General features: G+C 46.5%; 1 protein-coding gene across 1 annotated transcript; it reads left to right on the top strand.

Annotated features, from left to right (window-relative positions):
* The first annotated feature begins 1,564 nt into the window (after positions 1-1,564).
* Positions 1,565-24,617, top strand: LOC310680608 (BPI fold-containing family B member 6-like). Its single transcript, XM_083447499.1, has 16 exons — positions 1,565-1,639; positions 3,600-3,780; positions 5,000-5,099; positions 7,044-7,148; positions 8,039-8,185; positions 9,744-9,807; positions 9,967-10,027; positions 12,416-12,507; positions 14,850-15,026; positions 15,779-15,823; positions 18,405-18,563; positions 19,018-19,091; positions 20,274-20,319; positions 22,168-22,231; positions 23,437-23,516; positions 24,495-24,617. Exons 2-16 carry the CDS (start codon positions 3,648-3,650, stop codon positions 24,579-24,581), a joined length of 1,434 nt encoding a protein of 477 aa, XP_083303625.1. The 5' UTR covers positions 1,565-1,639; positions 3,600-3,647; the 3' UTR covers positions 24,582-24,617.
* Positions 24,618-25,962: the final 1,345 nt, after the last annotated feature.

Here is a 25,962-nt window from a genome sequence, read left to right as displayed (position 1 = left end):
TTACGAGTCCACCGCTCTTAACCACTACACCACCCTGGCTCTGGTCCATGATGCAGTTCTGTTATGAATGTTAAACTGTCCAGCTCCAGCCCTGAACTGGGTAGGAGACCCCTGGGACTGGAACCACAACATCAGTTGCTCCAGGTTCCTTGGAGGAAGGACAGGTAGGGTTGAAACAATGAAAGAGTACTCCTTGAGAACATAAGGAGAGTCTTCTGGATCAGGTCAACGGCCTGCAATGGTCTAGCTTTGTGTTCTCTCATGGTGACAACTAGATACCCCAAAGTGAGCACAAGATCACTCTCCTTTTCTCCAATTTTCAGCGACCGGGGTTCAGAACCATTACTGCCTCTGATCTTGGAGAAACAGCCACGTTAAATGTTGGCTAATCTCACCGGGAGAATCTGCAACTAGAAAGAAGAGGACTACCAAGAAGATTGGAAGAAATTTAAAGACTATTTGAATAAATGTTCTAATATTAAAGATATGTAAGCACTTGAAAGAACCAATCAGGCCTAGGACTAAATTAGACTTAAATGTATAAATAAGTAAATGTACAATAAGAAAGGTAAAGAAATTGTAATATTGTTTTATGAAATAATGATATTGGAAACTGCTACATTCAAATTAAGAGGAAATTCAGATGGAGGAGATTAGAGGAAGTCAACTAAAATGTTTATGAAAATGAATTTTAATTAATTAATTGAGTTTCTTTCCCCCCCTCTCTTTAGGTATGTTAAGTTTGTTATTCTTTTTTTGTCCGGCAATGTGACGTCGCTCTGAGAAGGTAGCGATAGCCTCACAGCACCGCGCTAGCCCCCCCTCCGTTCCCCGGGGCTGTTTTTTGTCCCGGAGACGATCTGGAGCTGCGCTTTCGGTGCCCGCTGAGTCCCACGGCCGTAGGCTTTCCCCGCCTGCGGTTTCAGGGGGTTCCCGCGTCGTCGAAGCGGTAAAACCCCGTCCCTCTCGGAGCTCTTCCTCTGAGAGATCAGAGGAAAGCAGCCATTTCCGTTTGCGCTCAGACCCGGAAGAAAAATAAATAAATAAATGTTAAGGAGGTGGCGTCTATTTAATGTGAAACAGTTTATAGGACCAGGCTGGAGTGGGGGAAAGTGTTGGCTGCTTCCTCCGTCAAATGAAACCCCCCTTACAAGGAGGGACAGGGATGGGAAACCATAATAAGTAAACCAATAAAACCATAGCAGGGGAGAGGAGCCAGGGCTGGTGATCCCCTGGTGAGAAAGTGCGAGCCACGTGTCGCACGGTGCACGTGTGTGGTGTCGTCCTCCTCTCTGGACAGCCCCGTTTTCCACCCATCTCCTCCTGCTCTTTTTAGCGTCACCTGCTGGGCTCCTGTGGCCTGATCCTGTGCCTTGCCTCTGTGCGCCTCCCAGAGAGTCATATGATCCCTGGCACTCGGCGACATCTCCAAAATTTTCCAATATGTCAGTAAAAATATTTACCTTGGAAGATGCCACCGTGCGCTCACTTTGCACATCCCGGCGCTTATCGAAGCTCTGAATTGGTTCTTTCATTCCTGGTGTGAGTATATAATATGTGGCGCTTCCCTATCATCCAAGAGGAGATTAGCAGGTGAAGCTCTGTCTGCTCCTGAGGAATCTCCAGTCCAGCCGGACAGGTAAGTGAGCGATGCAGTTGTCCAAAGATACCTCTGATGGTAGGAGATCAAGAAAGAGAAAGGTTCTGGAGACGGCCTTTGAGGCTGGAGACTTTGCTGATTTCGCATTCTCTGCACAAAAAGTCCTTTTCATCGAGTGGGATTATGAAACGAGCCTGTAATTACTACTACGTCCAAAATGGCTCGCATGTCACCATTTGCTTGCAGCTAATTCAGAGAGCCTCCAAACCGCCGTTAATTGGCAGGAGGGAAACAAGCACATATCAGAAATTTAGGTTTGCAAGATTAGCGTGGTATAAAGCGCTCTGCTACCAGTCACTTGCAGACAACTTTTTTAAAATGAACATCCGTTCTGATTTGCTTGTAGGGAGGTTAGATGCTGCTGCATCAAAAGCAAGCATGTGCCAGTCCAGTGAATTTCCCTGTAACTTTCCTTCTTGCAAAAGACTCCAATCTTTTGGGGAAGCAGGTTTGTTTTGCAAGAACTCCAGATCAGCTTGAATTGCCCTGAATTTGCCAGGGTGTGATTGAATCCAGCTTGAAAATAGTGACAGCCCGGAAGCACCTACCCTGGTGCAACAAATCCACTTCCGTGGCTAGGAAAGGGACGTGGAAAATGTGCACAAAAGTGTGAAAATAGTGAACCATTTACAGGAAGGCATAGAATCGCCTCACAAGCAAATCGGAACAGATGCTCAATAAAGCATAGACGTAGTCTGACCTCCGCAGAAGCTTTGTGCAAGCGAATCAAGAAGGCTCATTCTCATATAACCGGCCCCCAAATAAATCAGAATGAATGCTCAGTAAAGACAGGACTGTGTCTAACCTCCAAGTAAGCCTTAGGCAAACAAAACATGGCAAATGCAGGGTAAACAGGTCATTTGGACAAACCCTAAAATGTAACATCAATTAGAATTTAGTTTGATGATGATAATAATAAAATTTTATTTATATCCCAGCCTCCCTAGCTGAAGCCGGGCTCAGTTTAGTGTGGCAGCACCTGCACTTCAGGACTTTGTGCCTTTTGACACCCACTTAAAATATTTTCCTTTAGGCAAGCCTATCTCGGCACGGAGGCACGGAGGTGCTTTTAGCTTATGGTTGATTTTAATTTCTTCTTGACTGTTTATTGTTTTGTTTTTATGAAATTGTTGCATGTCATGTGCTCTAATGCAAACAGAGCTATATCTCAGTGCAAACATGTCAAACAGTTTAAAGATGAAAATGAATAAAAACCACGTTGCAAAAATCATTCTTTAAATACTTAGTTCTAACTTTCTAGTCAACAGATTTAAGTTTTTTATTTTACATTTTTGTAAACCACCCAGAAGTGGTTTTTTAAAACAATCAAGTGATATATAAACCTTGCTAAATAAATAAATGAAATGTGGTGGGAAACAGAAAACGGTAGTAGATAGGTCTTTCAATCTGAGCAGAGAGGTTTGCTCTGCGTTATAAGGCATGTACAGAGTGAATCTAGGACTCCAGTGAAGCATTCCACTCCTATCTTATTCAGGGACTGGACCTCTACTCTGAACAGCGTTTTGAGAATTCTGTCCTATTGCATCTGGTTTTCATCTTGTTGCAAATCACTTCGAGATTCTTGGGAATATAAAGCAGTTAAGAAATATTCTAAATAAATAAATAATTTCCACTGGGGGAAAAAATGGAGCGGATTGATTCACAGATCTTCTCAAAAGTAATTGCGGCTGCGTAAGAGCTCATTTGCTTCTCCCCGCAGACAAGTTAAAAATACAGCAATGGTGACTTAATGTTTTTGTGACTTAGACATTTAATTGAATGAAGAAATTCTGGCGACACATTCGAACTCACTTTTTGTACACCCTCAAAGTCCCTCATTTTGGGTTCTAAATCTCAACCGCCGTAATTCATTCATAAGCCAAACTAATAACGTGTTGTTGTGGGTTTGTTTTTTCCACGTTTGCTCCTTCCACCTCAGGTCCTCGGTCTCGTCTTCTCCCTTTTCTTCCGTCCGTGGTGGTGACGCATGATGGGGCTCTGTCTCAAGGCAACACAGGTCTGCCTGCTGCTGCTGTTCTGCAGCCGGGCAGCCCTTTCTGACGAAACCTCCGAGTGCCGTCAGCCCATGGCGAAAATTGATAAACATACAATAATGGTCGGTAAGTGACATAAACTTAAGCATAAACTTGTTGGATGTACAAATATGTCTCTCCTGGGAAGCAATTCGATCTGCCATGACTCCCAAACCAGTCCCTTTCGCTACCCTGAGAAAGAAGCGGATGAGGAAGGGAACAGGCTGTTCCACTTTGGGTGGGGGAGAAAGACCCTTATCCCCTTTCCCAGGCTTCTCCTGAACTGAGGATGTAGCTTGCTCAGACTCAGAGAACCAGTTCTTCCCTTATGCACCATAAACACAACATAAACCTAGCTCCCTAGGGAGGCAGGGCCAACCACTGCATAGACGGACTCAGCTCTTTGCTGAGACAACATCTTCTGAAGCTCAGCCACTGGGAGCTGCTCAGCGAGATCTGCCTTCACCTTTGCCTGGACTTGACTCAGCCTTCTTGCCTGGTTAGACTAGACCGGCCTGACCAGGTTTTGGCTTCCGCTTCCCCTGCAAGCCCCACACTTCAAAAGAAAAGGAAATATACCTCCCCAAAATCACCTCCAATGCAACTCAGTTAAAATGATTTAAATGGGAATAAAACGCATCTTTCTGTTTTTGTGGTCCTTTAGAGACACATCAGATTTTCATACCAGACAGGCACATTGTTGCTGTTGTTTAGTCATGTCCGCCTCTTCGTGACCCCCTGGACCAGAGCATGCCAGGCCCTCGTTTACCTTCCCGCCGGAGCGGTACCTATTTATCTACTTGCACTTTGACGTGCTTTCGAACTGCTAGGTGCGCAGGAGCAGGGACCCAGCACGGGGAGCTCACACCGTTGCGGGGATTTGAACCACTGACCTTCTGATCAGCAAGTCCTAGGCTCTGTGGTTTAGCCCACAGCGCCACCCATGTCCCTAAAGTCATCATGTACCCAAACCCTATAAGGAAGCTTTACAAAGCCTGGTTTAAAATCTTGGTTAAACAAGAACCCTGACTAGACTTAACTCTTTAAAGGGGGGAAATTTAGAGAGGGGATGTCCTGCTAATAAGAAGCTAAATGGAGGCTGGATGGTGATCTGTCAAGGGTTCTTTAGTTGTGATTCCTGCATTGCAGGGGGTTAGGCTAGATGACTCTTGGTGTCCCTTCCAACTGCACAGTTCTACAATTCTAATAGTAATGGAGGAATGGCCTTACCTGTGGGCTGCTTCATAGTGAGCTATGGCAACCGGGCTCTACTGGTCTAATTCACGGGCTGGCATATCTCTTTCAGCTTCCAAGAAATCCATGACTGACAGCAAAATTATGGAGGAACTGGCAGAATCTGCGGCCAAAAACCAGGGTGGCGCGAAAGCTATCAAAGGCATCAAAGGGTGAGGCATTTTGGGAAGGGGGAGTGCTATGTCAGCCTGTACCAACTGGAAGCGGACCTGGCATGCCAGTGCGCCAGTAGAAATGTGTCGAGAAGACCTTCTCTGGCGATCCCTTGCAGTAAGATTGTCTTCCATGAATATGGTCTTAATGGTGTGTCCGTAGGTGACTGTGGAGGCCAGTTCTGGATCCACACGTCCTTCCACAGTGGGGACATTGGTTTCCAGGTGGGAGTTGATCACGGTGTGGATTTGCCAAGCGTGCCTTCCTCTTAGCATGTTTCTCCCTTGTGTCCTGAGTTCGAGTGTCTTCAAAGCCCAGGACACCCTTGGTAAAGCGCTCGCAGGCCAGTGTTACCACATTATCAGTGTTTATACCACATTTTTAAAGATTTGCCCTGAGTGAGTCTTTAAACCTTCCATTTTAAAGTTCGGAATAGAGTACCGTATTTTTCGCTCTATAAGACGCACCAGACCATAAGACGCACCCAGTTTTTGGAGGAGGAAAACAAGAAAAAAATATTCTGAATCTCAGAAGCCAGAACAGCAAGAGGGATCACTGCACAGCGAAAGCAGCAATCCCTCTTGCTGTTTTGGCTTCTGGGATAGCTGCGCAGCTTGCATTCACTCCATAAGACGCACACACATTTCCCCTTACTTTTTAGGATGGAAAAAGTGAGTCTTATAGAGCAAAAAATACGGTATTTGCTTTGGAAGATGATCATCAAGTATCTGCACAACATGACCAATCCAACGAAGCTGATGTTGAAGAATCATTGCTTCAACACTGGTGATCTTTGCTTCTTCCAGTACACTGGTATTAGTTCACCTGTCTTCCCAAGTGATATAAAAAAAATGTAAAATATGAAAAAATATGTAAAAGTGCAGCTTTCTCCTGATTGAAGTGCAGAGTGTTTGAGGAGAGGGACATTCGCAGGGAAACCAAAATGCAAAACAAACTACCAACCTTATTGTATGCTTGTGAAACATGGGCCACTTACAAACGCTATCTCCAACTCCTCAAAAGATTCTATCAATGGTGTCTCCGAAAAATTATACATATCACTTGGGAGGACAGGCGAACTAATGCCAGTGTACTGGAAGAAGTTGAGAAGATCAACACATATTTTAACTTGGCCCACGGAATGCTGTCCCTGTATGCAAAAACTATAAGTGACAGCCTCTTGCAATGACCTGTTTTAATGTTTTAATGTTGTATTTTAATCTTGTTTTTAAGTTGTATTTCAATCAATTTGTTTTTATATCGGGTGTTAGCCGCCCTGAGCCCGGTTTTGGCTGGGGAGGGCGGGGTATAAATCAAATTTATTGTTATTATTATTTGGAAAGCGCTGTCATGTCACACAAACATTTGGGTCGGTATGGGGAAGGAATTTTATTTAAAAATGTATTGACTGGGGTAACAGTGTCTATAAAAATGCATACTTTATTGGGGATGGGTAAATACAACAATGCATTATATTAGGGAAAAACTGCTTTGCCAAAAATATGTAAATTTGGCAGAAGCGCATAGAAGCCTGTGCAGATTAGGAAAATTTTCCCCCACGGTGCTGATGATTTTTTTTGCGAAGACTTTTTAAAGAATAAATAAGTGATGTGGAAAATAAAGACTAGAAATAAAGAGAAGCTGATATATTTCTCCTAATTTATTCCCCAATGAGTTGCATTTTTTATTTTATTTATTAAATTTCTATTACGCTGTCCACCTGAGGATCCCAGGGTGGTTTACACTATAAAAAAACACAAAAACGCATAATATAGTAACCTCTCCCCCCCCACCCAGTTTTTGTTTTGGGGTCCCAGCGCTTTCCCCCAGAAAACCCTCATTTTACTATTGAATCAGAGCTTTACGCTGATGGCTGCTTTGACTCCATGCCTGTTCTTTCCATGGTCTCTCTGCTTCAATGCATTGTGTCTTTTGTCCCATAGGCTGAAAGTTAAAGATATCCAGCCCCCCGTGATTCAAATACGCTTGCTAGAACCTAGGAACATCGAAATGAACGTGACATCTCAGATAACAATTGCTGGGAAAAGGTGAGCAAGAGCTTGCTTCCAAGTACAGGGCAAGATCTCAGAGGGTGGTTCGGAGAAAGACACAGCAGCAGTCCAGTCCTTTAGGTGATCCCAAGGGTGCACTAGGTCAGGGATGGCCAACATGGTGCCCCCCAGAGCTTGATGGGCTCACTTCTCATCAGCCAGTAGATTCTGAATTTACCGTATTTTTCGCACCATAGGACGCACCGGACAATAGGACGCACCTTGTTTTAGAGGGGGGAGAACAAGAAAAAAAATTCTCCCCCTCTCTGCCCAGCGCCCCTTCAGCGAATTGGCAGGAGGCGCTGCACAGAGAGGGGGAGAATTTCCCCCCTCTTGTTTTCCTGCTCTAAAACAAGGTGCCGTTTAAGGTGTGTTCAGGCGGCTACCTTGGAAGCCTGGAGAGCGAGAGGGGTCGGTGTGCACTGACCCCTCTTGCTCTCCAGGCTTCAGGTTCCTTTCGACCTGCTCTTTGGGGCTGGTGGGGGGAAGTCCACCACCAGCCCCAAAGAGCAGGTCAGGGAGCAGTGGAAAGGCGCAGCGGAGAGGCTGCTGCCATAGTCGCGCGTCACCTCTCCAGCTGGGAGAGGTCGCGGGGCTATGGCTTCTTTAGCCCCTCACGCGCTCTCCCAGCTGGAGAGGTGGCGCACGGCTAAAGAGGATCCTTCCATAGCCGCGCGTCACCTCTCCAGCTGGGAGAGGGTAGCGGGGCTATGGCTTCTTCGCTCCATTGGACGCACACACATTTCCCCTTCATTTTTGAAGGGGGAAAAGTGCGTCCTATAGAGCGAAAAATACGGTAGATAACGGTTTGGTCACTGTGAAGTGTGAGGGAGGGCCAAGTATGTCAGAAACTGCTGTCCCTAAGAACCAGCTTTCATTTTGTGCAGCTTCATAGGTGGCACCATGGAGATCACGGTAAAATCAAGCATGATAACAGTCAGCTACATGGAATACGATGAGAATGAAGAACTCGGGTTGAAATCAAGGAGTTGTATGGTGGAGCTGGTAAGCTGCAAAACCAACCTTCCCAGCAGGTGAGTCCCAGCAAGATTCCAAGGAAGAGCTTTGAATTCTGCTCTGGCTCTGCAGTCCATATTCTCTGAATATGCAGAATAGGGGTGTTTTCGTCCTGTGTTTTCTGATGGCAGCATCCAGTCGAAAGGTTTCCCGTCGCTATTGGTCTGCAAGGCATTCCCTGAGCAGGCTAAGCTGCTTTGTGTTGCCGGTTGCCACGTCTTAGGACCCAGACTCCCCCTGCCAACTGCTATCAGAAGTGGCAGAGAAGAAAATTGTGTTCGTCATTATGGCGATCACACAGGGTCCCAGACGTTTGAGCTTCCTGCAGCCAATGGGAAGCCAGCCAGCGTTGCCAAAGGCGGTCCCCGCTCTGCTCCGCACCGGTTTAGTGCGGTGCATGCAAGCCCATGGGCCTTAGGCTGTCAACTCCTGCCATAGATGGTTTCATTAGCCAAAGGCCTGCGAGAAGAGGAATGTTTTTGCCTGGTGTTTAAAGACATGCAATGAAGACACCATGTGAACCTCCTTAGCATGCTTTCAACCAGAGGGTAGAAAACAAGTCATGATTCGCAGGAGGTACCGTATTTTTCGCTCTATAGGATGCACTTTTCCCCCTCCAAAAATTAAGGGGGAATGTGTGTGCGTCCTATAGAGGGAATGCAAGCTGTGCGGCTAAGCCCAAAGCCAGAACAGGGAGACGGACGGCTGCACAGCGCTCCGTCTCGCTGTTCTAGTTTGGGGATGGCTGTGCAAAGCCTCCGCAGGGCAGCGGGGTGAAGGCACCCCGCTTCCCTGCAGAGGCTTCAAAGGCTGTCCCCTGTGCAAAGCCTCCACAGGGCAGCAGGTGCCTTCACCCCACTGCTCTGCGGAGGCTTCAAAGGCTGCGCTCCGGGGGCTTCAAGCAGCTATCTGCAAGCCTTCCGAGCACAGCAGGAGTTCCCGCTGCTCTCGGAAGGCTTGCAGATAGCTGCCTGTTCTGGGGGCTGGGGTCGAGGGAAGCTCGGGCTTCCCCTGCCCCAGCCCCGCGGCTAAAAACGAAGCCAAGACAGCGAGCGGGATCCACCCCACTCACTTCCTTGGCTTCTGCCAAAGCTGCGCGCAGCCTCTCCCGGCTGGAGAGGTTGTGCGCGACTAAAGAGGAAGCCAAGACAGTGAGCGGGATGGATTTTTTTTCTTGATCCCCCCCCCCCCTAAAAATTAGGTGCACCCTATGGTCCAGTACGCCTTATGGACCAAAAAATATGGTATTTGTATTTGCTCCCCAGCAGGGATAAAAGTAGCTTCCCTGGAGACTGGGGTTGGGGTGTTGGCACAGGACAAGTGGAAGTGTGGACAAGCTGTTAGATACCCTCTGGAGGAAAAAGACCCCCAAAAAACTTCAATTCATTGGTGAACAGAAGTTCCCTGCGCTTTGCTGGTCTCAAAACCTATGAGGATGGCTGTGTATCAATGGCAACTCTTATTAAAAGCAGCCGCATTCATAGGTTTTGATGCCAGGAAAGAAGCGATGGCTCTTGTTCTCAGCTCAGGTCTCCCAACACCTCATGTTCACGAAGTCCCTTTCCCTCCCCACAGCATGCTTCCGAAGATTGTGAACAAATTTCTTAATTCTACCCTCACTAAAGTCCTCCCTGGCATGGTGAGTCTGATGGACCTGAAAGAGAACCTACGGGGGGGGGGGTGTGCTGCTGTCTGTTGAGGTTGTGCAGAAATATGCTTGGTGCACACAGTTCACATGAAAACATGTTAACAGCATCTGAGTCTGTTTCAATGCCTTTCGGGTTTCTCTCTCTTCTAGATGTGCCCAGCAGCAGAGAAAGTGCTCTTACACATAGAGGAGAAAATGAAGAAAGCATTTGGTAAGCTCAGCTGGCACCTTCTACGCCAGCCTTGGTCCACCTGTGCCCTCTGGGAGTGTTGGTCTTCAGCTCACAGCCAGTGTAGTCCAAAATGCCTGGAGGAAACCAGGTTGACCAAGGCTGTTTCTTCTATACTGCTCCTTTTAACTCGGTTCAGGTCAGTGCCCCAGGTATGTGGCGAACTAGGACCAAGATAACCCACAGTGATCACAAGCTTTATGAATGAAGGACCCTGTTCATTCCGCTATATCTAACCCAGGTGGTTATCTGAATAAGTATTTATAATAATAATAATAATAGTTTATTATTTGTACCCCGCCCATCTGGCTGTGTTTCCCCAGCCACTCTGGGCGGCTTCCATAGAAATAAAAAAATACAGTAAAATATCACAGATTAAAAACTTCCCTGAACAGGGCTGCCTTAAGATGTCTTCTAAATGTCAGGTAGTTATTTATCGCTTTGACATCTGATGGGAGGGCGTTCCACAGGGCGGGCACCACTACCGAGAAGGCCCTCTGCCTGGTTCCCTGTAGCTTTGCTTCTCGCAATGAGGGAACCGCCAGAAGGCCCTCGGAGCTGGACCTCAGTGTCCGGGCAAACAGCTCCTCCAGTGGTCCTCAACCTGTCCACAGTTCTTTCCACTTTGACTTACCTGCCAAGGAAATCCTGCGCGTCGCAATGGGAATCTTGCAAGTGGGCATTCGGCAGAGAATGTGCATGCTCATTTTTCTCAGACTGACTGAACCGTAGCTTTGGAATAGTGCTCAGGAACCAAAGCTACAGCCTCTGGCATCCTTCTTTCTTAGCAACCTGTTCTGGCTTATCATAGAATCTATGACAGAGTTGGAAGGGACCCCAAGAGTCATCCAGTCAACCCCCTCCCCTGTAATAATAATAATAATAATAATAATAATAATAATAATAATAATAATAATAATTTATTATTTGTACCCTGCCCATCTGGCTGGGTTTCCCCAGCCACTCTGGGCGGCTTCCAACAAAGATTAAAAATACAGCAAAATGAAGGAATCTCAACTAAATCATCCATGGCAGGTGGTCTTCCAACCTCTGCTTAAAAACCTCCACAACCTCCCAAGGGAGACGACACTTACCTTTCCTCTTTTCTTTCCAGGCACAGCCTGCGGTTTAAAGCTCGGTGTCCACGTAGCCTTGTTTTTGCTCTGGGCTTTCCCCATGAAAACCTGCTCTTTAAAACTCAGTCGGAGCAAACAGCAATCTGAGGGAAACCCAAAGACGTTTGCTCCCATTGAGCGCTAAAGAGCAGATTTTTGCAGGGTAATAATAATGATGATGATCATCATCATCATAGAATCATAGAATCATAATGTTGGAAGAGACCACAAGGGCCATCGAGTCCAACCCCCTGCCAAGCAGGAAACACCATCAGAGCACTCCTGACATATGGTTGTCAAGCCTCTGCTTAAAGACCTCCAAAGAAGGAGACTCCACCACACTCCTTGGCAGCAAATTCCACTGTCGAACGGCTCTTACTGTCAGGAAGTTCTTTCTAATGTTTAGGTGGAATCTTCTTTCTTGTAGTTTGGATCCATTGCTCCATGTCCGCTTCTCTGGAGCAGCAGAAAACAACCTTTCTCCCTCCTCTATGTGACATCCTTTTATATATTTGAACATGGCTATCATATCACCCCTTTAACCTCCTCTTCTCCAGGCTAAACATGCCCAGCTCCCTTAGCCGTTCCTCATGAGGCATCGTTTCCAGGCCTTTGACCATTTTGGTTGCCCTCCTCTGGACACGTTCCAGTTTGTCAGTGTCCTTCTTGAACTGTGGTGCCCAGAACTGGACACAGTACTCCAGGTGAGGTCTGACCAGAGCAGAATACAGTGGCACTATAACTTCCCTTGATCTAGATGCTATACTCCTATTGATGCAGCCCAGAATTGCATTGGCTTTTTTAGCTGCCGCGTCACACTGTTGGCTCATGTCAGGTTTGTGGTCAACCAAGACTCCTAGATCCTTTTCACATGTACTGCTCTCAAGCCAGGTGTCACCCATCTTGTATTTGTGCCTCTCATTTTTTTTGCCCAAGTGCAATACTTTACATTTCTCCCTGTTAAAATTCATCTTGATGATGATGATGATGATGTTTGGACTTGGAGCTTTCAAGCATGGACCTGTGCCTGGAAAGGGCAGGGCAAAAGGTGAGTGCAGATAAGCCCCGAGTCAGATTTATTCATGGAGGAAGACATTACTCTGCCAGGGCAGTAGCTTAAGGACTTAGGAATTGCTTTGCAAGAGTAGACAGGCTTCCGGGAAGCCTCAGGCCAGGTGCGAAGGCAATAGTTACATCACCCATGGTTATTTGCCCTGTCAGATGCTGCAAATCATTTTCCATGTCATTTTCCCAGAGGAATGCCCTATTGGTGAGCGGGGAACAATGCAGTATACAATGGACGGGCTGCCAGAAGTATATGATGACTCCTTGAACATGAAGTTCAAGGTAAGTGTGGATAGCTCTGCTTTGTGCCAGTTATATCTTCTTGCACTTAGTTTCACTTTTCATGATCTTTCAGAGCCTCCCCCCTCTCTATGAATTGAAATTGCCCAGTGAAGGCTCTTAAAGGAGCGAAGCAAGAGGTGTTCATTTTCTGCAGCCAGTACCCCTTGACTTTGACAAAAGCATGGGATCTGCTCAGCTGTGAAGCAGAGGCAGAAGGTTATAGGAACATGTGAAAATCCCTGCTGGATCATACCAAAGGCCCGTTCAGTCCAACATCTTGTCAGCCAGTTTTATTTGGAATCATGGAGTCATAGAATTGTAGAGTTCAGTATATCTGAAAGAGCGTCTCCACCCCCATCGTTCACAATTCAAAGTGTTGGTGCTGACCTTGAAAGCCCTAAATGGCCTCGGTCCAGGATACCTGAAGGAGCGTCTCCACCCCCATTGTTCTGCCCGGACACCGAGGTCCAGTACCGAGGGCCTTCTGGCGGTTCCCTCCCTGCGAGAAGCCAAGTTACAGGGAACCAGGGAGAGGGCCTTCTCGGTAGTGGCACCCGCCCTGTGGAACACCCTCCCACCAGGTGTCAAAGAGAACAACAACTACCAGTCTTTTAGAAGACATCTGAAGGCAGCCCTGTTTAGGGAAGCTTTTAATGTTTGATGCATTACGGTATTTTAATATTTTGTTGGAAGCCGCCCAGAGTGGCTGGGGAAACCCAGCCAGATGGGCGGAGTATAAATAATAAATTATTATTATTATTATTATTATTATTATTATTGAGTTGGAAGGAACTCTGAGCGTCATTCAGTCCAACCCCCTGCAATGCAGGAATTACAGGTAAAGAATCCATGACAGATGGCCATCCAACCGCTGCTGAAAAACCTCCAAGGAAGGAGAGTCCATCACCTTCCGAGGAAGACTATTCCACTGTCAGAAAGTTCTTCCTGACTTCAGTCAGAATCTCCTTCCTTGTAACTTGAAGCCATTGGTTTGAATCCTACCCATAGAGCAGGAGAAAACAAGCTTGCTCCATCTTCCATGGGACAACCCTATAGATATTTGAAGATGGCTCTCATATCATCTCTCAGTCTCCTCTTTTCCAGGCTAAACATTCCCAACTCCCTCCACCATTCCTTATGATGAGAGCCAGCATGGTGTAGTGATTAAGAGCGGTGGACTCGTAATCTGGTGAACCAGGTTCGCTTCCTTGCTCCTCCCCATGCAGGTGCTGGGTGACCTTGGGCTAGTCACACTTCTCGGAAGTCTCTCAGCCCCACTCACCTCACAGAGTGTTTGTTGTGGGGGAGGAAGGGAAAGGAGATTGTCAGCCGCTTTGAGACTCCTTAAAGGGAGTGAAAGGCGGGATATCAAATCCAAACTCCTCCTCCTCCTCCTCCTCCTCCTCCTCCTCCTCCTCCTCCTCCTCCTCCTCTTCTTCTTCTTCTTCTTCTTCTTCTTCTTCTTCTTCTTCTTCTTCCCCTTATGATCTTTGTTGCTCTTCTCTGCCCCCCCTTCTAGTTTATCAATAGCCTTCTTAAATGGTGGTGTTCAGGTCTGACCAAGGCAGAATAGGGTGGGACTACGACTTCCCTTAATGAAGAAACAAACACATTTCTATACCACCCTTTAGCCCTAGAAAGTGCCCCCAGGGTAGTTTATCATGATAAAACATAAATGCAATTTAAAAAGAGCACCCAAAACCAAAACAAAACAGAACCATAACTCATTGGTGGACTTTGGGCTTTAAAATTTCAGTGGCGACCAAAATTTATTACCCAGCCTTCACGGTAAGATTCTAGCACAGGCTATAACAATTAAAAATCACAATATTGAAAGCAATTTACAGTCATAAGAAGTGCTTTTTTCTGGGGATGCACAGGGGTACACATACCCCTAAACATTTTGTGAATCTTTGTACTTTTGTCCATTTTTCCTGATTTGAACTATAAAATGGTGGTTGTCTTGAGTCAAAATGAGAGTACCCCTAAACATTTTTTTTAGGGGAAAAAAAGCACTGGTCATAAGAATAGTTTGATTCCTGAAAATATGTATCTGAAGTGTCAAAGGCCAGGACAAAGAGGTTCATGTTCAGCATCCAATGGAAACTAGATAATGAAGGAGCCAGGTCCACCTCTGTGGGGAGGGAATGCCACAACTCAGGGGCTGCCACAGAGAAGGCCCTGTCAAGGAGGATGTAATTCACACACACACTTGTAAATGACCAAAGGAACAAAGAAAAAAGAAGGTGGCCAAGGTCCTACATCCCATCGAATGTAAATGTGGATTATGTTTTTGGGTAGTTTTCAAATGATGCAACCATTATTCTTACCTTCTCTTTTAGCCGGTAGTCCGTGACAGAGATGGAAATGAAATTTCAAATGTCTGTGAAGCACCAGGTTCTGAAGGGTCTCCCGAAAGACCTGATGGCATTACTCAAGTCATCATACCAACCGGTATCCTGAACACCGTGCTGGAACTATTCAAGAAAGACTTGGACTGCGACGCTACTAGTGACTCGGTGAGTGAGCAGATATTTGATTCCTTGAATCTGTTGGCATGTCCACTTCTGTGCCTGTGACAGAATTTCCTCTAAAGGTGATGCACCATTAATTCTGACTGGAGAAAGTCAGCGGTGGCTGCTGTCAGAGCAAAGGTCCTTCTGTCCTCCTGACAGTGGCGTTTTTGCCGCTCACCTGGATGGGGCAAAGAAGACCAGTGGTGAGGTCAAGGCTATATGGATGAACCAGTGGAATTGGCTCTGTTGGTTCCGACTTTGCCGCTGCCCCGCCTAGGGATGGGAGGCAATTTCAGTTTCTTGCAGGTTCTCATATTTCTGGTCCTCAGTCTTCAGACACAGCCCGAGATCAGGGATATCAGAGGTAGGAAGTAGATGGAGATTTGCTGAGTGGCACTTTGAGGCAAGCAAGAGTGGATAATTTGAAAGCGTTCACAACTAGAACTGCTGGTTTTAGGTTCTTTTTTGTTACTGGAGCCATCTGGCTGCTTGCAAGCTTTCCGGAATTTGCCATCTGATGATGAGTTTGTACCTTTGAAAAAGAAACATTTCCACTTGCATTTGCTAATCATGATTTCCATTGACCGAGCCTAGGCTCCACCACTACTGAAAGCAGAATTCCCTGCTTTTGTGGCATCTCTTCACGTTGCTCCCTTTGGCTCTGCCTTTGAAATAAGCTGTTCCTACTTTTAGATGGAGCCACTGCTGCGTTTAAACTGTCCATTCATGTGGTTTTTTCCTCACTCTTTTGGCAGATTTCTGATCTAACAGTGGGCAAGATGAAAGAAATGATACCAGGGGTGAGTTCTCACTGCTTATCACAACACTGCTGTCAGGGAACTGCCATCAGGTCAGAGGCGAGAGGGGGGAGGGCAGTTGTGTTATGGGGAACCTCTGAAGGTCTTGCGAAGCAGCTCCTCCTCTGGTGAGGAGGAAAGCCCCACCTCCAGTGGAGAGGAGGTGGTGGGACCAGGGGATGCTAGGGAGAGCCTCAGTGCCGAGGCTGAGCAAGCCGGAGAGGAGAGAAGGACCCCTTTGCCAGCGCCAAGGCTGCGCAGTAGGTTTCGACGCAAGGAGAGGAGGAGAAAGATGGGGGTCACGCGACTGTTATGCTGGGGGAGGTACAAGGACCGCCCACTCCCAGATTCTGCTAGTGACTGAGCCAGACATGAACTTGTGACGCTCTTCGCTGTAAATAGGTAAAGGTAAAGGGACCCCTGACCATTAGGTCCAGTTGTGGCCGACTCTGGGGTTGCGGAGCTCATCTCGCTTTATTGGCCGAGGGAGCCGGCGTACAGCTTCCGGGTCATGTGACCAGCATGACTAAGCCGCTTCTGGCGAACCAGAGCAGCACACGGAAACGCCGTTTACCTTCCCACCGGAGCAGTACCTATTTATCTACTTGCACTTTGATGTGCTTTCGAACTGCTAGGTTGGCAGGAGCAGGGATCGAGCAAAGGGAGCTCACCCCGTCGTGGGGATTCGAACCGCCGACCTTCTGATCGGCAAGTCCTAGGCTCTGTGGTTTAACCCACAGCGCCACCCGCATCCCTTCACTGTAAATAGGTTGTACTAATAATAAAGCCTGGAAAAGACAGGTTGGAGTCTTGCCTGTTTGCTCTTGAGCAACCACACCACCACCTGACAACTGCCATTGAGAGATCTGGGGGAAGAAAGGCTGTGTCTGGTCGTTCTTCAGGAAGGTTGAATTCTGAGGGGGCAGAAACCCCTGTGAAACCACCCTTTGATTTGCAGCCACAACAAGGGTGCCAACCTGACTAAAATATTAGGGGGGCAGGTAAGCCCCACCCACACAACCAATCACATGATGTAGTGTTCACACACCATTTGAGTGGCCATGCCCATCATTTGAGGTGACTCAGCCCCCTCAAATATTTTTTCCCCTTTTCTTTTTTCTTGGTTTTCACATATTGCATTACAATACAGATGTACCAAAGCCAACACCATTTCCTCCCCATCCCCCCCATACATTTCCATTTCCTCAGTCCATCCTATTATTCTTTTCTCCCTCCTCCCACTTCCCTCCGCCCCCACTCGATTTCCTCCACATTATACAATTCCACATTATACAATTCACAATAATCTTTGCATTCTACAATCTTCTCAAATCATCTATATATTCTTATTATCTGTCCTTACTAATTTTTCTTCCATCCAGTACTTCACATTTTAATCTAGGCATATTAGCGAAATGTTTTCTGAGCAATATTTTGCCATATATTCATCAAAACATTCCCACTCCTTTTTAAATTTTTGATTTGACTGATTTGATTCGACAGACTTCCAGCGAGGGAAAGTGCTCTGACACTGACACCCACCCAGCCCTCAAATATTTTTGCGGGGCTGAATACCCTATGGCCCCTGGGCGCTGGCTCCTATGACCCTATGACCCACAGTGTGACTGGGTGAAAAATTTATTCCCTTGGCATTCTGCTGCAGATTCATTGTTAAAGCCTCACATCTTCTCGACCAATTAACAAATGATCTGAAGAACTCAGTATAAGAAGAGCATCTTCTGGATCAGGCCAATGGCCCATTTGGTCCAGCATCCTGTTTCACAGGGGCCAGCCAGATGCCCATTATGGAAAACCTGAAAAAGCTTCCACTTTCCCCACCACCCGGAATCGGAACACAACGTCAATCGGCTTTTCTGCAGAAACCGGGGTCAGGGACAGCAGCCAAGCAAACTATCACAGAGCCTTAGAGAAGCATCTTCAGACAATGCAAGCTTAATGATAGGTTTCCAAAAACAAATGTGGCACATGTTCTCAGAATGCACTCAATATTTCCCCCCCCCAAACAGAAAGTGCCAGAACACTGGTCCTTCTTGGCATCTTAAATATAAATGTAATGGGGCAGTTGAAAGTTGTTCAGGGCTGACACCCTGTATTTTCTCTGAAGTGCTTTTCTTTGGTCTTTGATAACATTTCATATCCCCACTACAGCGGTACATCGGGATGGGAATGGGATCCGTTCCGGAGCTCCGTTCGCATCCTGAAGCGAACACAACCCGCGTCCGCGCGTCTACGCGTGTGCGGGTCGCGTTTCGCTGCTTCCGCGCATGCGTGTGACGTCATTTAGACCGTCTGCTCATGCACGAGCGGCGAAACCAGGAAGTAACGCGCTCCGTTGCTTCTGGGTCGCCGCGGAGCGCAACCCGAAAATACTTAACTTGAAGCACATTTATCCCGAGGTATGACTGTATTAAGAAAAAGGCCTTTGGGAAATATTGAAAGGGTGGCAATTCCTGAGTCGACAGAGGAGGAGGAGGACTAAACTTAGAATAAGAGTACCTGCAAGAGCTTTTGGTTCTCTGCTTCCTTACACTGCTGCTTTTAATTGCGTTCTGACTTCCTGCAGCTTGCAGATATGGACCCCTCAAAGAAAGTGAAGTTGGAAATCAGATCTGCAGAAACGCCCAAGGTTCTCATCGAAGACGGCAAAAGTGTCATGATAGTCCATTCAACAATAGACGTCAAAACAGACCCAGACAACGAACCCGTCTGCACCATAGACATGGTAGGCAGAATTTATGTCTCACTCCCAGGGGCCAGCAGTTCCTGACATGTTATACTTGCGCTGTCTCCCCTGCTGGGCTCCCCCCCCCAAGGCCCCCCTGCCCCCTCCCCAAAACATATTCAGGATTTGAATGAACTGAGCAGGTGTTTCCACCCCAGGTTTTCCAGATGCCTGGTGCCATGTTTTAGAAACTGGCTGATAAAGTTAAAAACAAGTCCGTAGGATTTCTGGCCTCATTGCTAATTTGCACATCAACAGTTGAACACTTCTACCTCCCTCGCGCGCACACACACACCGCCCTTTTAAACTCAAATTTACAAATTAAAAGTTTCACATTTCTCTAAGTACATTTGCAAAGGGTAGAGCCTTTGTCATTTTCTCCCTCTGCTGCAGACTTGCGTCACTTTGGAGGGCAATGTGCTCACTTGGGCTTCCTTCTGTTGTTCCATTGCAGGAGCACAAATGGGATACTGGCTATGAGCAGATGGAGGACACCATGAAAGTCTTCTTGCAACCGGAAACGGGCAGGTACTGAGCTGAGTATTCTTCCCGTCCTTCAACAAATCCTCAGTTGAAGAAGATGGTCTGGGGGCCTTTTCCAAGTCTATGGCTGTTTTTATACATGAAGTTTAAAACTTTGTTTTTTTTCTAGGGATGTAAGAAGCACCCCATGGCCCATTCAAACCCCTTAAACATTCTCGTTTCTTTTATTCCATTTCTTTTATCACATTTCTTGGTATGTGAAATTTCAGTGGCAGGTCTGAACATGTGCACTTAAAACCTTGATTAGTCAATCTGCTCATTAGCATCATAAATGCTGCTTCCTTTCTGTAGCAGAGAGGGCACAGTTCATGGCATTTTCCTCTCACGCCCATGAAGACCAACCCGCCCCCCCCCCTTTTGGTGGCATATATGAGGCTGGACATTTTCCCACAAGGTGTGCCTTCCTGATTCATATTTAGGCTCAGAATGACTTGAGCAGGTATTTCCACCCGTTTCAGTTTTGCTGGCATCCAATCAGCAATCTGTTCCATTGCATCCTGTCGTTTGCATTTTCTGTATACAGTACAAGATACATACTATTTACCCCAGGCATGGCCAAACTTGGCCCTCCAGCTGTTTTGGGACTACAACTCCCATCATCCCTGTTAGCTAGGGATGATGGGAATTGTAGTCCCAAAACATCTGGAGGGCCGAGTTTGGCTATGCCTGCTTTACACTAAATAGACACTTTTCAATTCTGTTTGGTGCGTTCACTAGGATGACACAATTTATGGGTGGATATTTTATGAAGTACATGTATTTTCACATGTACTTCTTGTACATCAAAAACCCAAAGCAAAATGTGTGCTGTCCGACTGGGGGTTCTAGTCTAATCCGAAAGCTAGTTTGGGAATGTTGGATCAGGTTGGTCCTCTCCAAAAATGGATGGAAATGAATTCCTTCCTCTCTCAAGCTCCCCGCACCTTCCTCTGCATTGTGTGAAGGGGAGAGGGCCTTTCTTTTGTCCGTCTTGAATCTACAGCCCTTTTGTGGAAGAAGTACGGGGTGTTGAGGAAGGATTTGAAGGGAGGTGAGAGGAGGAAAACAGTAGCGGAAACCTTCAATACGACAAATAATGAAATATCACTAAGCACAAGAAAGCAGCCAAGGAGGAAGCGATGGAGACACTGGCATGTCCTCTCATGCTGCCTTTCTTTCGTTTTGCAGGACAACAGCAATATCTGTGACTTTTCCCTCAGTCGGCGACATTAATGTAAGTGTGAGGTTGTCTTGGGCTACTCAAGAGCGCACACGGAATTGCTGTCTTATCTCCTGAAGGATTTAAGGCATGGTGGGGAACTTCAGGTCCTGGAACCAAATACAGTGGTGCCTCGCAAGACGAAATTAATTCGTTCTGCGAGTTTTTTCGTCATGTGAATTTTTTCGTCTGCCGAAGCACCACTGTGTATTGACGGTTTCCCATAGGAATGCATTGGCGGTTTAAAAAAAAAGGCGCAAGACGTTTCGTCTTGCGAAGCAAGCCCATAGGGAAATCTGTCTTGCAAAGCAACTCAGAAAATGGAAAACTCTTTCGTCTTGGGAGTTTTTCGTCTTCCGAGGCATTCGTCTTGCGGGGCACCACTGTATGACCTTTCAGAAACATCGCCTAGACCACCCCACCTCTGCTCTTCTCCCCACCCTCTTTGAGAATCTGGAGATAAAAATTCTTCAGGAAATAGTGGCTTTAGCTCTGTGAGAGATTCCCTGGTATACAATTGCATGCAGCCTGAACAGGAATTCTTCAAGCTGGCAGGTCCCAGGAGGTTGTGGCTTAGCATCTCAAGAGGCTTTCTAGAGAATTCCCACATAGTGCTCTGGGAACTTTTCCCCTTCTAACGTTTGTTCCGTCCTGATCAGTGATCCAAAACCTGCCTTGCCTGTGTGTAAGGTCTCAGGTTTGATGCCCGCTGTTGAAAGGATCTCAGGTTGTAGATCTCAGCCATGGGAGGGAGGCAGCCCATCCATTTGTCCTCCAGCACAAAGCAACTTCCCCTCTTATAATAATGATCCATACTTAAAGGTAAAGGGACCCCTGACCATTAGGCCCAGTTGTGGCCGACTCTGGGGTTGCGGCGCTCATCTCGCTTTATTGGCCGAGGGAGCCGGCGTACAGCTTCCGGGTCATGTGGCCAGCAGGACTAAGCCGCTTCTGGCGAACCAGAGCAGCGCACGGAAACGCTGTTTCCCTTTCCGCTGGAGTGGTACCTATTTATCTACTTGCACGTTGACGTGCTTTTGAACTGCTAGGTTGGCAGGAGCAGGGACCGAGCAAAGGGAGCTCACCCTGTCGCAGGGATTCGAACCACTGATCGGCAAGTCCTAGGCTCAGCGGTTTAACCCACAGTGCCACCCACGCCCCATACTTAGGGATCCATACTTAGGGGCCATCAACTCACCAAGAAACTTGCCTGTCTCCTTCAGCAACGGAAACGACCCAAACTCAGAACAGTATTTCAATAGAGTAGGTTTTGTAAATATTGTTTTAATTCTAAAGAGCACATATTGATATAGGAATGTATTAGTTAAAATGTAAAGAAATATACAATAATAAGAGTACATTCATTTGTAAAAAAGGAATATACAATGGGAAAGACAGGAAGTCTAGTGTGTTGGTATGTATATGATTTGGTGGGGATTTTGTTTTTGTTTTCTCTCTTTTTTTGTTGTTTCATTTTCTTTCTAGGTATATAAAATTTGTATATAATTTTTGTATACATGTTGGAAATTATATTATAGCAAGTCCTGTAATGTAATATGACAATGTTTACCGATGTAATATAAGAATGTTAACAAATAAATAAAATGCATATTCAAATAATAATAATAATTCTATTAGAGTTTAATTGCTTTTCAACAATGAGCCTTTATATGTTTTCATATTTTATCCGTGTTGTTTTAATTTCTGTGAGCCATCTTGATTCCTGGTTTAAGAAAAGGGCAGGATAGATAGAAATGTTGTTGTTGTTGTCGTCCCCTTACTTGAGTGTGGAGGACTAACACTGATTTCATATGCAGTTTGTGTATCAACCATAATGAAGACTTCCTCTTCCTCTTGTTTTAGGAAGACCAACTAAAGGAATATATACAGAATGCCATAGCCAGCACTTGCGTCCCAAGGATGAATGGTAAGATGATAATAATAATAATAATTTATAATAATGTATTTATTTATACCCCGCCCATCTGGCTGGGTTTCCAGCAACTCTGGGTGACTTCCAACAAAATATTAAAATACAACAGTCGTTCAGATATTAAAGGCTTCCCAAAACAGGGCTGCCTTCAGATGTGATGTTTGCTTAGGGTGGTTGCCATATTTCAAACAGTGAAAATCTGGACAGAAAAGTTGCAGATCTTTTTTTTGCACAAAGTTGTTGAGCTGTGTTGGCAAATTTCCTGTTTTTGAGGGAAATCACCAAAAACTACACTGCTAACATGGGTTGCCATACGTACGGATTTCCCCAGACATTTTTTCGATTCCCACCCAGACGCTGCTTCTGACTGCAGTATTCTGGATAGGTCCGGAAGGGCTCATTCCTACGTACGTTTTGCTCCATGCTTTCTAGGCCCAGGTCCACGTTTTCCCCAGTCTGTGTCTGAGTGCTCCTCGCCCCTCCAATCTCCCTAGAAAAACCTGCTCTTTAACTCTGAATCAGAACAAATGGCAACTTGGGTTTTCCGCCTGAAGGTGGTGCATAGGCAGGAGAAGGGTTTTGGCAGTGCAATGACTCCAGCCTTCAGAAGTAAGACCATAGCTGTCAACTTACAGATTTGAAAATAAGGGACCAGCAGCCTTAAAAATAAGGGATCAGCAGCCACAATAAGGGATTTTCCAAGCACAGGTATGTTCAACTTCTGACCCCCTCCAAGCCAAAGGCAGAAAGCCCAGCCAGCAGCCAAACGAAGCCTCAAGCGGTGGTTCCCACAGCGCAGCAACCCGGCAAAGGGGATGCAGCAAGGGAAACCACTGTCACCTCTCCGCTGGGAAGCGCTGAGCAAAGGCAAGTCCCCAGGCAACGCGGCTGATTTGATCGGCACAAGGCTTGCAAGCTCCACCCCCCCAGTTGTTCTTAGACTCCTTATTGGGTGAGCAACACAGCCAAGCAACACAGTTGGAGCCTCCTTCCTCCCTGGCCAGCAGGGAGGGAGGGAGAGGAGCTGCTTCCTTTGAAACCTGGGAAATTTAAGGGACATCATCAATAAGAGACAGCAGCGGGACACGGCGCTGGGATAAGGGACTTTCCCGCCAGATAAGGGACGGTTGACAGCTATGAGTAAGACTTCCTGCCACTATCTCTAAAGCCAACACGACTTTCTTCTTTACACTTTTCAGATGCCCTGGAAAAGAACCAGATGAAAATGCCCAACCTGATGGGGGCTGACTATAATCATCCTGAATTCAAGATGGTGGAGGTCAGTGTGGGGCAATGCGCTTGCCAGCCTTGTGTTGGCTTTTCGTTCCTGCGTGGTTGTCTGATGAACAAGCAGGAAGGTTTTAGCTTGAGCTATGAGATCCCTGCATTGCAGGGGGTTGGACTAGATGACCCCCAGGGTCCTTTCCAACTCGACAGTCCTACGATTCCATGACCCCTGTACTCCAACCACAGAGAAACAGCCTGAACTTTGTGTGCTGTGTTTCGTTGGTGTCATGGTGGTGGCACTTGTGACCCCTTTCTGATAAAAATACTCTGCAGAGGTGAGGGGGGCAAAAAAAAATAGGGGGTCAAGGTCTCCCCCGTCTTCCGGGGAGATGGGGGCATTTGGCAGGCCCCCAGCTGGCTCCAGCCACTGGCCGGCAGCCGGGTGATCTCCAGTTCCCAGTACAGCATCAATCAGCGACACGAGCCTCAGATACGTTTAGAGACTCGGCACGCTCTTATCAGCAGAGTGAATAAATCCTCACAACAGAAGTGGCGGACAGAGACATGTGTGCACATTATTTACAGCAATTTATTCAGCATAGTTCAGGAGCAAAGGAAAAACATGTCTGCTTCCCTTCGTCTCCAGCAAACAGCAATAGCAAAAGCAATATACAACGGATGTTCCCAGCAGACTTGTGCTGGAAGTAAACAGGCATGTGACACACAACAGCCATGCCTGTTCCTCTTAAGGTGGAACGGAACTATATCCTAACACAAGGAGGGTCAGTTGGCTAGAGAGTGAGAAATGTCCCTATTTCCATTTGAGGAATGTTGGAGGGTATGATATTAGCTGTGCCCCCGGATTCAGGACAAGATCTGAGTTGGTCCAGGGTGGGTTGGCCTGATTTTTTGGGTGAGGGTCAGATTGAGGCCATGGGGCAGATTGGGTTGTGGTTGAAAGGACACACAGAGCCCTTGTTTTTTTAAAAAATGTGGCAATCCTAATGGCTTTCCCCCGCCACCTTTGCAGGGTGAAGTGATCATTGACGTGGACCACAGCAACGTTGAGGACGATTCCATGGCACACTTGGAGAAGTTTAAAAACATATCTGTTTAAAAACAGGCCAGAGACCTGCACCTGCATCCCAGAGGATCCCACTTGATCCAAAACAAAAAGAGCACATCCACCTAGAATGGGTCCCTTCCAACTCTACAATTTGATCTGGAGTGGGCCTTGATTGGAGAACTCTTCTTCCTCGCCTGCCTGATAAACGCTCACCCCCATTCCCAGCTCTCTAGGCTGTAACTCTCTGCCCAGAGGCTTGGCATGATATTTTGCGGGTTCCTTCAATAAAATAACCCATGTTTCCTCTTCTGCATTTCTTTTGTTTTCCTTTGGCCAGAAGCCTGCCAGGAATCTGTGGATGTTCAGAAACATGAACGTCATGTCAATGAGTTGGGCTCAGTGTCCACACAATCATAGAATCATAGAGTTGGAAGAGACCACAAGGGCCATCGAGTCCAACCCCCTGCCAAGCAGGAAACACCATCAGAGCACTCTTGACATATGGTTGTCAAGCCTCTGCTTAAAGACCTCCAAAGAAGGAGACTCCACCACACTCCTTGGCAGCAAATTCAAACAGCTCTTACTGTCAGGAAGTTCTTCCTAATGTTGAGGTGGAATCTTCTTTCTTGTAGTTTGGATCCATTGCTCCGTGTCCGCTTCTCTGGAGCAGCAGAAAACAACCTTTCTCCCTCCTCTATGTGACATCCTTTTATATATTTGAACATGGCTATCATATCACCCCTTCACCTCCTCTTCTCCAGGCTAAACATGCCCAGCTCCCTTAGCCGTTCCTCATAAGGCATCGAATTCTGCAGACAGAAGCAGGCAACCTTTTCCAGCGGTTCACTATTGGCTGCTTCCTGTGAGATTTTGCTCTGTTCTTTATTTTTTTCAAGACATTCATATACTGCTTAATCCCTCACACTTCTAAGCTGTGGACAGAAAGACAAATCATGCATGAAACGAACTGAAAAAACTATATCGTAAACTGAAACACTACCTTAAAATGCCTGATGGAACAAGATCCACAACACTGAACAGATGGCCTCTAGCAGTTACGATACATATTTCAAAAAGTAAAGGACCAGGACGCCCCAAAATTGTTGATTTTTTAAAATAGGATACACCAAAAACACACACAATTGATTGACTTGCCTAAGATCCCGGTTAAAGTGCCACCTTTCGGAAACCCACCCAGATGTCAATTCCGCCTTTGAAATCCCAGTAACGTCCAGGAAAACCTGGATGCATGGCAGCATTGCGACACATGCATTTGGGCCATGGGTGCCACAAACAGAGACAGCCCCAAAGGTCTCAGTTATTGGATGGGGTATAAGGGATCAGGTAGTCTTGAAAAGAAGAACGTTAAAAAACAAGAGCATAAGAACATGATGATGATGATGATGATAATGATGATGATGATGATGATGAT

The sequence above is a fragment of the Podarcis tiliguerta genome (assembly GCF_965153285.1).
Source record: "Podarcis tiliguerta genome assembly, chromosome: 6".
NCBI lineage: Eukaryota > Metazoa > Chordata > Lepidosauria > Squamata > Lacertidae > Podarcis > Podarcis tiliguerta.
The sequence above is the reverse complement of the archived record's forward strand: the minus strand, read 5'-3'. Positions and strand labels throughout refer to the sequence as shown.